Source organism: Pundamilia nyererei, unplaced genomic scaffold, assembly GCF_000239375.1.
Source record: "Pundamilia nyererei isolate P.nyererei 1_Seehausen unplaced genomic scaffold, PunNye1.0 scaffold00236, whole genome shotgun sequence".
Lineage (NCBI taxonomy): Eukaryota > Metazoa > Chordata > Actinopteri > Cichliformes > Cichlidae > Pundamilia > Pundamilia nyererei.
Window position 1 is genome coordinate 638,319 of NW_005187637.1, and position 15,248 is coordinate 653,566.

Here is a 15,248-nt window from a genome sequence, read left to right on the forward strand (position 1 = left end):
CCCCGAGTTTTACTGAGCCAAGATGTGTGACGTTAAGATCGTAAAGAAGCTCAGATAGGTAAGAGCAGTAAAGGATAAGTGCCTAAAGTGGGAGAAGTAATTTGTCTGTGAATCCAGCCACCCTAAATTGGTCTACTTTACTCAGTCTCTCCAGGCCTCTGCTATTTCGCTGTACTTTTTGACACCGGAGAAGCTCTTTTTTTGTGTGTGGGGTGGGGGGGCACTTGCAATGAAATGCTACTGAAAGGCTTCCTGGAATTATGTTGGATCTGAACTAATATAACAGCAAACAAACTTGTAACCTCTTGCTTGTTCATTAATGCTTCAGAGAGGCTGTGTGAGACCGTGTTTAGACATCCTTTAGGTTTGTCCTTACGGAGAAGTGTGGGAACCAAACTGAAATTCTAAACAAAACCCAGAAGGATCCGAGCGATGGTGATGCTTTGGGGAGAATGAATTTGACTGGCAGAACATTTCCTGCTCTGCTGACTTGTCGACAATCTGAAGGCATTAGTCAAACAATGTCAGTTTGGATAAACTTTCATAATAAACAGCGTGAATGGCCAATCACATTCACGCTGCCCTAAGGAAGAGTATGTGTGCGTGCGTATGTGTGTGTGTGTGTGTGTGTGTGGGGGGGGGGTGTATGTGACTCAATGTCTGTCACCATAGCAACACACCAGGAGACGGCTTGAGAGGCCAGCCTGGGTTAGGCGTGTGACTGACCACGCCTGGCAACCAGTCAGCACTGGAATTTTTAGCAGATACCAGTTGTATCCTTATCAGCGATGCAGGATTGGCATCTGGCTGGCTCCATGTGGATTAGGAATGAGAATAAGAGTTTGAACAACTGATCTGGAAGGACTAGCTGAATTTATAATGAGCCCATGCAAAATAAAGCCGCTGCCTTCTGTGTGTGCGTGCTGCCTCAGACCGACTGCACATTGTAGGCTGTGCTGACAAAGACACAACTCAGCGAGTCACCAGAGGCACGGTGGGCCCAGACAGCTGAGCAGCGAGCAACTAAGCATATAGACAACCGCTCATTCTTCATTTTTTAATCTCCGTCTTACAACAAGCAGATCACTCCAGTTTTACTCACTCGTTGACCCAAATCACAACACACAAATATCCATCTGTGTTTAACTCAGCTTGAAGCAAACACACCATATGCTTGTGTTTTATTCCAATCATTTTCACAACACGCAATTTGGACAAAGTCCAAGTCCAGCTCTATAGCTGGAGGCTGTGTGTCATACCTCCTGGATGTTGCTGAGGGATAACGTGAAGTCTTGGACCATTCCTGATGGCGATGGAGGAACCTCAGAGGAAACCAGGCTGGGGCAGGAAGCGGCATTCTGTGGTGAAGAGGGAGGAAGTGACATATAGGAGTTAAAGAAAACAATAGCTCCAATGCACACATCCGTGCCTCAAAATACCTGTCCTGTTTATCTGTATGAGAAGGAAATGAGAGGGTGAAGCCTTCCTCTAAAGGAAACAACAACAGCTTCAAATAGAGAGATGATGAGGGATTAGAAAAGCAGACCCACCGGACAGTGCGATGAGCTCAGCAGAATGGGAAAAACCCACCTCATCATGTCAGTCTGACCTACATCAAAATAACCTTTTTACAGGTTTAAAAAGAGCCTCGAATTTTAATTATAAAAACCGGCTTAAAAACTAAGAGTTTCTTGTGCTTGGCTTGTTTATTTATCAGTTTCTTGGGATCTGAAACAGCACACCCGACTGGGATTTATTGCATTTGTACAAAAAAAAAAAAGAAAAAAAAATGCTGTGATGTCTTTATTACATCAGTTGTCTGCTTCTGTTGGGGATCTTGTGAAATAAAGGCGAGTGTTAAACATTCATGATCATACAAAACTTAAACACTGCTGACCAGCAGCTGACCACAGGACTGAGTCACATCCTTTCATATTTAACTGGAACCAGTTGTGTGTGCCCCGAGGCCCAAAGTCTGCTGGGCCAAGCAGGCCATGGGATCTGGCTACACAATAAATTTACACATGGGACAGAAATAATACAGTGGCTGACCTCGAAGGCCTTGATAATGTCAGGATTATGTCCAAAAGGACAGTGGCTGGGGAGCTTCAATTGGCTTCAGCAATGCTACACTTGAAGCTTTAGATAAATTTCACACTTTTACAGCCATTTCATTCTCTTGTGCCAAACATGTTACACGATTTGATGATTTGTTTGCTTTAACAAAATACTTTACACCCTACGGGAGCTGACATTGGCAAACATACAGTTTCATTTGTACTGTACAGGCAAGCTGCAAAATAAAGGGCTATAGAAACCTACGGTGGAAAATGTAGGCGTTAATTTAACTCTTCGCTGGTATCAAGCAAACAGTCAAATTACTTCCAGCCCAAATCAAAGCACAGCGACTCCATTTATCCTCTCAGACAAACATTTCAAAAACAGAAACTTAAGATGCCTGGTCTGAGTTTCTAAAACCAAATCCTTCTGAGACTTTATAGCTGGTTTCCACATTCGTACGTAGTGTAATTGTGACACTCGTAACATCACACTGAATTACCACATCATTACTCTTGCCTAACCCGTCTGGACTCAGACCATTACAGAACACTTAGTGTTTTTGGACAGTGGAGTCTGGATTACTACCGAGGCTCTGATTACTAGAAAACTTAATATCATGAGCTCCTCAAGGCATCTGATTGGTGGATTAAACACATTACTCACCTCAAGCAGGTTTTGATTCGCGTCATCTTTACTGGAGACGCATAGGTGGTTGTTTTGGTCCCAGTAACATTTCCACCTTGTGTTCAGGCAGCTCATACATCTATGACACACATACACAGAAAGAGTTGAGAAACAAGGACAAAATATTGCCAAATCAAGCCTGTTTTCGCCTCCGTACAATTACTCCCTGTGATCTACTCCCATTCAGGGAAGAGTGTCTTTCAAAAGTTTGGTTTGTGATTCATTTGGAGAGCAGTGCAGAGAGACAGACCTGATTACAGGCATCAAAGTTTAGCTTTAATAAAAGGAAGTAATGATTAGTCACATTCAGATGCATTCATTCCACAGTTACAACACAGCCAGCAGAGAGGTCACACAGGGCCAAATCTGCTGAGATGAAACAAAGCGCTTCTCAATAAACACTCAGACTGGTAAATGATGATGCGTGTGTGAGCATGCTGTTGCTTGTATTTATATCTTTGTGAGATCAAGTCTGAGTGTTACACTGCCTACGTGAAGATATTTTGGCAACTAAAACCATCAGCAGCTTGTAGAGTCTATACAATTCATACCCGCTGATCTGAGACAAGCCCACATGCACAGGTTAAACATGCACAGCACTTGCAAACTGTTGGGTGGGCGTGACTCGTCTGACAGCTGAAGATGTCTGTCTAGGTGAAATAAGATTTGGCTGGCCAGAGCTTATAGAGAGGTTTTATCTGCTGGACCTTGGTTGAATTTGAAATGATCAGTCTGAATTCTGGTGAAAAGAACAAAGTCAACAATAAATTTATCATACTAGCACATGCTGTAAGTGTTTGCAAAGCCTGTCTTATTTTTTAAAATTGTCAAGCAACTATTAAAACACATTGCATTACTGTGATGAAAGTAGTTTATGCACATACATGCTTCCTCCGGCTGTATACTTAGAATACAGCAGCACAAGAAATGGATTCTAATTTAGAGAAGAAGAAAAAAATGAAAGGGCTTTATATTTGTGAACAGTTTTTCACTAAAATCAGCTTAGGGATAGCAAACACACACACACACACACACACACACACACACACACACACACACACACACACACACACACACACACACACACGGTAGAGCAGTTAGAAAGTGTAAGGAGAATAAAAACACACAGCACAATCACTCTTGTGCTTATTTGCACACTCTGAGTTTATTGTACAGTAGAAGTATCTCAAGTATCTGAAATTCTTTATATATTCTATTTTTTACACATGTATTCATTCATTACTTTTTAGGACTCTAGTACCTTGCATGTATGTATTTTCTTGATCTTTTGGCCTTACGTCTACTTTTGTGGTGTATTTGCTGCTGCAACATGGCAGTTTCGTTTTAGGGATTAACAAAGTAAACTATTTACAGTCACTGTATAAATAAAATCCCCTCTTCCAATTTTAAGCTTTTTAACATATCAAAGCATAATAAAAATATTCTTTAGCAGGTTTTAAATTTGGTTGTTTACAATCTGAGATGAACCACAGCACACGATATATTTAACTGGGTCATATACAGTATAGTTAAGACAAATGCAGAAGTAGTGTGATACAAACACTACCCTCACTGCTAAATGGACTCGATTAACTGATCACCAGCAAGTGTGAACACTTCTTATAAAAGCAGACGCTTTGGTAGAGTTTTTGCTGGTCTGGTTCATTCTGGTGTGTGTTACCATAATGCCAAGGAGGAAACATGAGCAATGATCTTAAAGAAGTGACTGTTGCTGCCCATCAATCTGGGATGTGTTATAAGGTAATATCCAAACAATTTCAAGATCATTATTGTGCAGTGAGAAAGATATTTCACAAATGGAAAACATTCAAGTGACGTGGACCAACAGATTCTACAGGCCTCAGTCAGGATGTTAAATGTTGAAGTTAATTATGGCACAATTAGAAAATGGCTGAATAAGTATGGCTTGTTTGGAAGAGTAAAAGCCTCTTCTACTCTACGAAGAACAAGGGAGCACAACGTAGGTTTGTAAACTCACATCTGAGCAAACCGCAAGACTCCTGGAACAATGTCCTGAGCAGAGGAGATGTTTAACCATGATGCACAGCACCACATTTAGTGAAAACATATCAGAACAAACACGTTATACAAGCTGTCAAGTATGGTGGTGAAGGGTAGATGATTTGAGCATGTAGTCCTCTTTATACCAAAGTATTCTAGAGTCAAATGTGAGACCATCTGTACACCAGATAAAGCTTAACGATAGGACAATTGTCTGAAGTACAGCAGCAAATTTACAACAGAATCGGTGGATCAGAAAAGAATCATGTTGTTGCAATGGCTCAGTCAAAGCCCAGACCTCAACTACATTGAAATCCTGAGGCAGCAACTCAAGAGAGCTGTGCATAAATGGTAAGGCCTTAATGAAGTGAAACAACATTCATTTATACTTGATAGCTACATGTTTTGATATTTGCATGTTTACATATTTGAATGTTTACACCTGCACTTTCAAAGCTGTAATAATTATGTGTTGAATTTGCCTAGCTGGTTTTCCTGCATTTACCCGAGTCTAGGATTTCCTGGCTTCTGATTGGTTAGCGAGGTCACACTGGGGCTGAATTCAGAACCACATAACAAACCCTCACATTACAAAGTTATTGGTTCTACAAGCTGTTAAATCATGGGTGTGTTTAATTCCCCACACTGCTTCTGCACAGGGTGCACTTTTTTGTACAATAACACAGAACAGGGGCGTAGAAGATCTACTTTGATAATATAAGTACATATATACATATATGCTATATTTCAAAATAGAAATTTCTCTTAGAAAATGAAAAGTTGATTTATATGCAAAAATACACATGAGCCTTTCTTGGTCCAGTGTAAGAATGAACAGTGATATTTGGATATGAGACAGTTTTAGTTGTGAGACCATTTAACATGTAGTCGAGATGATACAGGGTGGTGTTTGTGGATATGTGGATATTAGGTCCTTGCTTTCTGTGTACAGAGTAGAAATATGTCTTTTCAGATGAAGTGCCTAAACTGGAACATCTCCACTGCACATTAAGAGCATGAGTAAAGTGTGAGTCACTGCGCTGCCTCTGGGAAGAGACAGATGTCCCACACTAGGAATGATAGTGCCTCCAGTGATAACAGCACTCTAAGGGAGTTTCTAGATTGGGGGGGAGTGAAGTGGGTGCAAGAGGATGTAGATATGTAATTGAAACGTGTGTGTTCTGATTAAAAGCAGACGGACCCCTCAAGGCTCTTATCAGCTGCACAGTTTCTGTTTTCCCTGACTCCCTTTCTGTCCTACTAAAACACCTATAAACCACCACACACACACACACACACACTAAGACTGACACACAAGGATTGTTCACATACACACACTCTCTCTGCTTCATCTAACACTGACAGTAAATACCCTGTGAAACTGCCCTCCCCAACTCATAATGACCACACACACAAATAAAGAGTGAGGCTTGCACTCTCAGGGCCTCAGTGGACACAGCGGTTAAACACACATCCTCAATCACATCTCTGTCAAAGAGAAATACGTTTGAAAGAAAAGATCAGTTTCAGGGGGGACGACAGAGAAAGAGGGGGGAGGGGGGAGCAAACGGCAAGAGAGACAGAGAGAGAAAAAAAGAGAAGCAGGAAAGAGACATGCTCCAAACTTGAGACACAAAAAGCAAATACAGCGGCGAGAGTGTGTGCGTTTGAGAGTGAGAGCGTGGCTGAGAGACATAATGAGAGCGAAAGGGCAGGATAGGTGTTTGTCCTACTGGGCTGTGTGGTGAGACTGGAATGCCTGGTCTGGTTGTCATTAACACTTTGCCCGGTGACCATTTTGAAAGTGTCGAGGAAAAACTGTCTAAAAACATTCGGGCGCTGACACGCACGCAAATGCAAAAGCAAACTAAGTCAACTCGTCAATCTCATAATACAGGCCTCTTAAAGCTGAAGTCAAAAAAATAATATAAAACATAAAATGCTTGCTATATTTACCTTACTAATATACTAGTGGTTTTCTGTTTAAGAAATAAATAGCTAATGTTTTCTTTTTTTTGTTAAGTTTACCCTGAAGAAGTTTAACCTGATTCATTAGATCATGTTTATTTAATGTTTTATGGTCACCAGTTATTCTAATATTCTAAATTTAGGTGACTAGCATGGGTCAAGCTCAAGCTCTGCTACATTACCCTGAATGCAACTTAATAATACATTTATTTAGACACTGTCACGTAAAGTGGTTTTGGCATGGTTGCAACACATGCTTTCTGCTGCAAATTTAAGGGGAAGTACTGTATAACATCACCAGGCGTGTTTTCGCCTACTTTTTAAACCACAGATGGTATTGCACAAGTGATTTTATACTTTCAGTAATACTCTTTATTGCAAGCGTTGGCTAAATATTTCTTGTCACATATATGCTATTAAGCCTGACTTTCTAGCATGTGTTTTAGATCCAGGCTTTACACACTGGAGCTCAAAACTGGCAGTCTTTCAAGGACAGCTGTCACTGCGGTACGCTCACGACCTCAAATGAGATTGTTTTACTACGATTTTATTTGCATCTTTCTGATAAGAGATTATATTAAGGAGCAAGAGTGCCGAAGAGTTGGGACAGACTAGGGAGAAAGAAATGGGAATGCAAATCATGCAAGGTACCGGGCTTAAATTACACCCACTAACTAATGGATTTCTTGTACGGCTCCTACAGTCTCAGCCTTGTACAGAGTAATAAAAATGCATCAATAGTATTCAACCACCTACTACTTATCATGAATATAAAAAGAAAGCCTAGCATTTGTTTTGTGGTTACGCTATCCAGGGTTAAATCTGTTTTTTGAGGTGTTTTTTTACTATTTAATATATTTTGATTATTGACTGAAGATGATGTAAAATGTTTGGCAGATGTGCCTCTGTTTCCTTCGCCTTTAATCTGATTTTCCCCCGCTCCCAGCTAAACAGTGTTGTGTTTTGAACAAAGACAATTAAAGCTTATAATAATTCACTGAACCACTAATTCACTGAACTTGCTAAACCTGAAACAAAAACTCAATTAATTAGATTGAAATGTTCATCAAGAGAAAATTATTGGGCGGCTATTTTGGTAAATGATTAATCCCTTAAATTACTGTTCTGTCAAAATAATCTAACATCAACAGGTCGGCATTTAAATTGTGCATGTTTCCCTTTTGCTTTAAGAGTTGATTGGTTTTTATTGACACTTCTGTGAAGCACCATGTGACTGTTCTTTGTCTCAAAAAGTGCAACACAAATAAAGTTTACTTACTTACGCTTCTGCGCTTCACAAACCAAATCAGTAATTGATTATTCAAGAAAACAATTAGCAGATTAGCAGATAATTAGCTCTTTGCAGCACTAAGAATCAGTTTCTTTTTGATCACATCAGTCTGGCATTACCACAAAGAGCCAGAATGCCACAGGAGACATTGTCTCACTTTGTTTTGCACAGTGTATTAATAATGAATTGGAATAAAATACCCTCCACTGACACCTTGCAGAAATGTAATTTTGCTTCCACACCAGAGTAGCATGAGACAGCACAGGACAGATTTTCTAATATGAGAATAAGTTTTGCAGCAAATCACTTTTAACGGTGCTTGCGTGACACTGATGGTTTACACAGACGTTCAGATGTCAGTATCTAATAACATAAGAAAAACCCGAGTGATGGCTTTTTTCATAAAGCGTAAAACAAAGACCCTCTACTATCCGGTTTCCCTGAGAATGAGCGGCTCTTGAGGGATTATTAACAAAACAGCATGCAGTGATTAAAATCAGATAGAGTATAGCAGATCCGCACATTACAGCAGAATGCTCATCCTGTGAGAATGGCACTTTGCTCATTATCACCTTCAACAAACCACCATCTAATTTCACACTCCTGGACCTCACCGAGCACTGAGGCCGCGCGCACATATTGGGTGCAGTCTTGCACACATGTACCTGCAACTGCAGTGTTCACACCTCGAAACTGCTTTCAAAAAGTGAACAAAAGGGACAAATCAAACGCCTTCTCAATCTCCGGGAATCAGACAAACACGCACACACACAGATGCCCCTCTAAACCTGAGATCTGCCCATCAGATAGAGCCGATCCTCTGACATGGTCCAACATGCAGGAGGAAGCCAGCTGGATTGCTTCCAGATATGAGTAAACCCTCCCAGTAACCGGGCCATACAAGTCACAGTCTTTCATATAAACAAACACTGACATGATCTGCCAGACACACATATCTAATTTCCTTTGGATTAATGTTTACAGCATATTAATCCCAAATTTGATCCTGCACTGGGAAACCTGGAGCAAGCGAAACACACAATAAGCCTTTGAAGACATGTCGAGAGTATTGAGGCCTAAATAGAGAACAGGGGAAAAACATGAGAGGGAGTGGCTGGGGATGGAGGTGGCAATCATTTGCTGCTGTGAGATCACTATAATTGTATTTCACTGGGATTTATTTAACATTAAAGGTTTGTTTTGAGGAAATTTATTGCATATTGAAGCAGCTGATCCACTATTTAAGTAAAAGCATCAATATAAAGTAATAATACTCTGTTACTCAAAGGATCTCATTTATTGCAATAATTGTGCAAATTAAAGAAATATTATGAGCAAAATTAAGTCAAAGACCTCATAATGGGGAAATGTGTCCCCGGTGAGTGGCACACTATTAAGCTGCTTCATTATTAGACCATTACTGATGCATCAGAGCCTAATAGCATTTTATTATTCTACCTTCCAGGTGAACTTAGTTTCAGCTGTTTACACGGTTCAGCAGTCTTGTCTGAGAACTCGTGAAAGCTAAGTAACACGTAATTTGGTATCAAAGAAGAAGAGAACTATTCACGTGTTTGAGTTTTTTTGTAAAACACTGAATAATTTAAATGATCAAACAGTTATCTGGAAAAAAAACCATCAATAACTCTTTGGTGGAACTGCTAACAACTTACAGATATCTGAGCTACTGGACACAGAACCTGTGCATCGTTCATTTTTCGAGACTGCGAGGTGCTGTGCAAAATGAGCTACCCCTTATTTTTTTCACATTTAGCTTCCAGGGAGGCAATTTAGTGACCAGGTAATTGTACCTTTAAGCACTTTGTTACTAACAGCCTGTTGCAAAACACAATTTGCTCCCATTTTTTTTTAGTTTCATCTGTGAAAAATGCCAAAGATAACACAATTTGACAGGCATAAAATAGTATTTTTGTACCGTCAGAGCTATTACCCAAAACCTTGGCATATCTACCTCAAACTCAACACAAAGCAATATGAAGCCCTGTGGGATCATCTTGACAGAGAACGAAACAAAACACAGCCAACGCTGAAAGAAGATCTTTGAATGTCCTGCGAGAAGCCTGGAGAACTACTTGAAGAAATTATAAGAAGGCTTGCCTAAGAGAGTCCAGGTGGTCATACCCACTGACTTTCAAGAATTATTAACACTCTATTTTTTCTTATAAACTGTATTTCCATGTATACTTGCACATGTTTCAATAACCCTGTTTTCCACTTTCCTTAAAAGAAATTAGGGTTAGTTTAAAACCTTTGCACAGTTCAAAAATTAATAAAAATGATTTATCATTGTCACATGATAGTTCATGGTTTCAAAAGATTGCAAATTACTACACAACATCCTGCAAGCCCAAATTTTATTTTGGATGGATTTTTAATTTCTCCAAGGTATAGCAGACCTAATAAGTTGAACCTGAAAAAACAAGCATAAGCTTTGATTGGAAGTAATTAGAAAAAAATTAGTATGAAGTAGTATTAAGTATTAGATGTAGAAAAACCCAAATAAAATGTCACCATATGAGGATGAGGAGGCTCGGGAGGTTAAAGGAACGGTTTAGCTGCCTGATACTTGGACAGCAAACAGAACCAAAAGCCCGAGGCCCCAATAATCATGTCCTCCAAATGCAGATGCTCAATATTCATATCCAGATACTTATTTAAACAGATAAGGGTATGTGAAGCGGCAAAAGTGATCACAAGTAAGCAGCGCTTTTCTCACAAGGACATGGAGACACTGATTTGCTCCTTAACAATGCACTAACATAGCATATGCTTAATTTACATGAAAACCCCAATCATGCTAGTATTTTGTGTCTAAATCTGGTGAAAGTTGAAGTGCAAAGGGTTGCATAAAGAACGTAGTGGAGGAATAAATATAAAGTAGTATAAACTATACTTCCTGAAAATTGAACAGTACTTGAGAAAATGTAAATTTCACCACTGCATCAATGCAAATGTGACTGCGTGTAAACGCATCACTAACTGGTTAAATCAAGAATTTGAGATAAACCAAAGTGATATTAAAAGTGTGACTCACGGTGTCTTCGGATGTATTTTTCCAGTCCTCTCGCAGTCATAGATGATGAAGCTCCCAGATACCACAGATGTGCCATTTACTTTTATCGCCACAGAAACCGTCAGGTGATCTGAAGAAACAAAAGAATGTAGACAACAGCGTATGTGACAACCGCTGGAGATGATATCGCCCTCATAACACAAACTAGACAACAGCACATCCTGACGTTACACTGACTTTGCCGCTTTTTGAAGAGATGAAAGGGGAAATTGGATTTGTTCGTATAAAAAAATGACTCAAATACCATAACTGTCCTTGAAATGTGTGGAAAAACATGGCTGGCAGCTTAGCAAAAAAAAAAAAGCCAAATGGTTGCCTGTTTGCAGTCCCACCTTTGCCGGGGAGGATTGGTTGATAGCTTTTTCGAGGGAGGAGAGGGCAGGTTTGGATCTGAGAGGGACCGGAGTCCAGGTGCACCGTGGCGACTGTAGAAACCCCCGGCTCATATTCACACTCCACCCGGGAACCAATCAGATCAGGAACGCTGCCGTTTATCAAGATGCCAACATCCTGCGGCAAAAACACATATAGCAATATAAATAGCTGCTCGTCTTCATCAAAATTAATTAGAAACCTGAATCCCCCGAACGCACAAACATCGACTCCAATACTCCTTAACAGAGAGCGAATGGTGTTGGCATTACTTCAACTTTGTTCAAGAGTTTAAGCAGAAATAAAGAAACTAATGTGCAATGAAGAAACAGATGGCACAGTGCTACATTCACATCTAAATCTGGGTATGTGATGAAGTATGACAGACGTATAATGAGAAACATAACACCTCACTGACATGACTGAATTTCAGCTAAATGATTTCAATGTGAGAAAACTAAGGGTGGGATGGTGGGAGAAGGCAAGGATTGTTAAGTAGAGAGGAAGGAGCAAGATGACATATTCTGCAGCCCAGCAGGTAGGAACTGAAGCAGCCGGCGGCATGTGCTTACTTGTCTTAAAAATCTTCTCCATTGTTTAGTGGAATTGATCATTTCCTGCCTAAGGCCCTGACTTCCTGCCTGCTGCTTCCTGCTTTTGGGGAGACAACCTTGAGTGGAGTTTCCTGTTGATGAAGGATGCCTTTGGCAGCGGAAGCTGGAGGACCAGCCACACTGACCCTCATTACAAGCAAATATCCACAATTAATGAACCAATTAATGACCTGTCGTCTCCGAGTCAAGTCCAATTATGATCTGTAATTAAAGGTCAACTATATCTGAGGTGTCAAATTTCCCTGAGCTAATTATCACATTGTTATCTTTTGTTACGCGATATAATGACTGTTAAGAATTACTGAAAACAACAGTTTGGAAGCTATACCCCATAAGTAGGTGATGCAGTCACTCTTTTAACCAGGATATATTATCCTGCCAAGTCTGATTAAGGTAGTGGTCCATTAAATACCACTTATAAACACCTGCAAAGCTAAGGGTGAAGATTTTAATGGGTAAGCTCATTATTAATGCACAAAAGGTACTAATGAAGCCTGACTAGCTCTCAGGTATACTTGAAAGTTGAGTTAAATGTGTGTTTTCCATTAGTACAAAGGTAAAGGTGATTGGAAACATGCCCACATACAATGTACAAATACTATAGAGTAAGCTGACATTGGAAAGTCACCGCAAATTACTTTTTAAATAACTGATAAAACATATTTTTCTGTCTGCAAAGCAGCAAAACACTATTTACTATTAATCTGCATTTCATTTTACCAATTTTAGTTACAGCTAAATATAAAAATAAATAATAGATGTGGTGCTGGTGCATTTTGGACCATCGCTAATGAAATCTGATAAATATTATGGCTGCCTGTGCAGATCAACAAAGAAATCAGTGCTTCAGTTTTTTGAGCGTGAAACTCTAGTTCTTTATTAGTGTGTTGCTTAGCACAAATTACCAGGTATCTGTGTCTTTGTGTTCCTCCTATACAGTCTTTTAAATAAAGCTTGTCTCCTATGCTAACAGGTGTCACTGAACTGGACCTCTTTGCCATTTTGATGATGTTGATACCATTTTTGGAGCATTTATCATGGATTTACTAGAAAAAATACGTTGCTTCTAGGTTATGATCAATTCAAGAAGTTTTTCCCCAAATTTTGTTAAATAAAATACCATTTAGCACTAATTACCTCTGTTATAAACACATGAAAACACAAATAATTTAGAAATTTGTGAAAAAAAGTTGTTAAAACTAAAAATAATCTTGTTATTTATTAGCCAAAAAAAAGAAAATGATATCATCTGTTATACTCAGATTTGAGCCAGTACACTGAACTTGAATGAGAAGTCGTAAATTAATTAGCGTTCAACCACTAAAGCTAATTTTTCCAATCAGTAAAGGCAGAAAATCCCCACATTTTGGCTTGTTAATCAAAAAATAATCATCTGCTTAAAAAAAAAAAAGTAATTCATGGGTAATAACAATAATTATATTTTAGAATTAAAATTATCATTTCAATTAAAGAGCTTGCATGTACTGGTGTATTAACCACTACGGAAACATAGAAAATGATTTGGGTAATTACCCGTACTGGTAATTTAGGGAAGCTTTGGCATAAACCTTAAATTGGGTGGTGGACTAATATACACCTGCTAGCACCTATACAGTCTTTGAATGCTGCTAAAAGCCTTTAGCTGATCGGGAGGAGACACAAACCCAGCCTCAGGGGGTCACAAGCTAGTGTAGTCTTCATGCGGGTCCCTAGTCCAGACAAATGGGAGGGTTACATGAGGGAGGGCATCCGGCATAAAACCTGTGCTAAATCAAATATGCGTGTCCATCTGCTGTGACGACCACTTGTGAAATAAAGGAATAGCTGAAAGTACCAGACTAGCCTTAGCCTATAACTCTGTACTCCAGCCTCTTATCCATATTAAAACCAATGGAGGATGTCATTTCAACATTGTTGAGACACCTGGCAAAGTTCTTGTTTCAATTTCTTTGCAGGGTCAGTAGAAACCATTAAGGAGAAATTCGCACGGATAACTTCCTGCAACCATGAGCACGAATAAATATAGATGCACTTTAGAGTTTTGACATTTGACTTGTTGTATTTTTCAAAAACCCAGTAAAACAGTGGACTGAGGTTACAGTAACATTTCTGTATCATAGTCCATCAGATCAACTCATGTATTCAGTCCAAGACATTTTCTAGCTTATATCTTTCTAGCTTATATAGATTTCCAGAATTTAGACAGATTTTTTATTTTTCAGGCTCTGTGCTTCAAAACATTCAGATTTGATTCAAACAGTGATCAGATATTGCCAAGTCCCAGCTTTGATTTTAGTCCGTGTTGAAAGAACTACGAGGGCTTTTCAAACACAGTAGTCATATATCAAAGGTTCAAAAGCAGTTGAACAATCGACTACCAAATATTTCTGTGTGTCAGCTGTGTGTTGTTCCGTTCAACATAAAAGAGCTTCCATATGGCTCAGAGTTGAGGGCGTAGCTATAAAGAGTGAACATTGACAGCAACATTTTTTAAAAGCTGGAAAAAAAGCAGATGAATGCTAGCGTTACATAAACGTATGCATCGCTTTAAGCAGGAAGTTGTGATGGTGGAAGAAGCTGCAGTAGCACACGCCACTGGCACTTTATTTTATTAGCCGAGTAATAATAATAGTCTGTGCTGTAATGGTGAGAGGTGTCAGATTATAAAGGTGGTCATGAGACATCAGCTTTAAATAAACTGTCCCCATTGCAGCCATAACTTTGTGAAGATCAACAGCAGTGCTTGTCTGACTTGGGAAAAGCATGTGACGGTAACAATAACATACAACGAGTTCACAGCACCTTGATGTCTGCCGAGATGCTAATCTCAGCGGGTGTCAGGGTCATGGAAGGACACTGTTGGGGGCCTTCACCCATGCTGATCCAAGAACGGGCCAGCAACCCCTGAGCGCACTCCTTCTGGATGGTACATCTGGACAGAAAGAAACAAAATGAACATCATATCTGCTACATCATGTGTGTTACATTTTCATGTTGAATCTGTTGAGATTAGATTACAGGAAGAAGAGCTTCAACATGTTCTGTATGGCCTAAACTTCAAGGCCATGCACATGTTGCTTTGCTCGTCCAGTATCAGATTATGATAAAATAACTGCTTATCATTCCTGCAGCTGGTAATCTA

General features: G+C 39.6%; 1 protein-coding gene across 1 annotated transcript in view; it reads right to left on the bottom strand.

Moving 5' to 3' along the window:
- Positions 1 to 15,248, bottom strand: part of plxnd1 (plexin D1) — a 71,240-nt gene that overhangs the window by 39,230 nt on the left and 16,762 nt on the right. The window contains exons 5-9 of the mRNA XM_005749089.2: positions 14,909 to 15,038; positions 11,453 to 11,630; positions 11,082 to 11,190; positions 2,725 to 2,824; positions 1,260 to 1,358 (exon numbers count right to left, since the gene is read on the bottom strand). Coding sequence (XP_005749146.1) covers positions 1,260 to 1,358; positions 2,725 to 2,824; positions 11,082 to 11,190; positions 11,453 to 11,630; positions 14,909 to 15,038 — 616 coding nt within the window. The remainder of the gene's footprint in view (positions 1 to 1,259; positions 1,359 to 2,724; positions 2,825 to 11,081; positions 11,191 to 11,452; positions 11,631 to 14,908; positions 15,039 to 15,248) is intronic.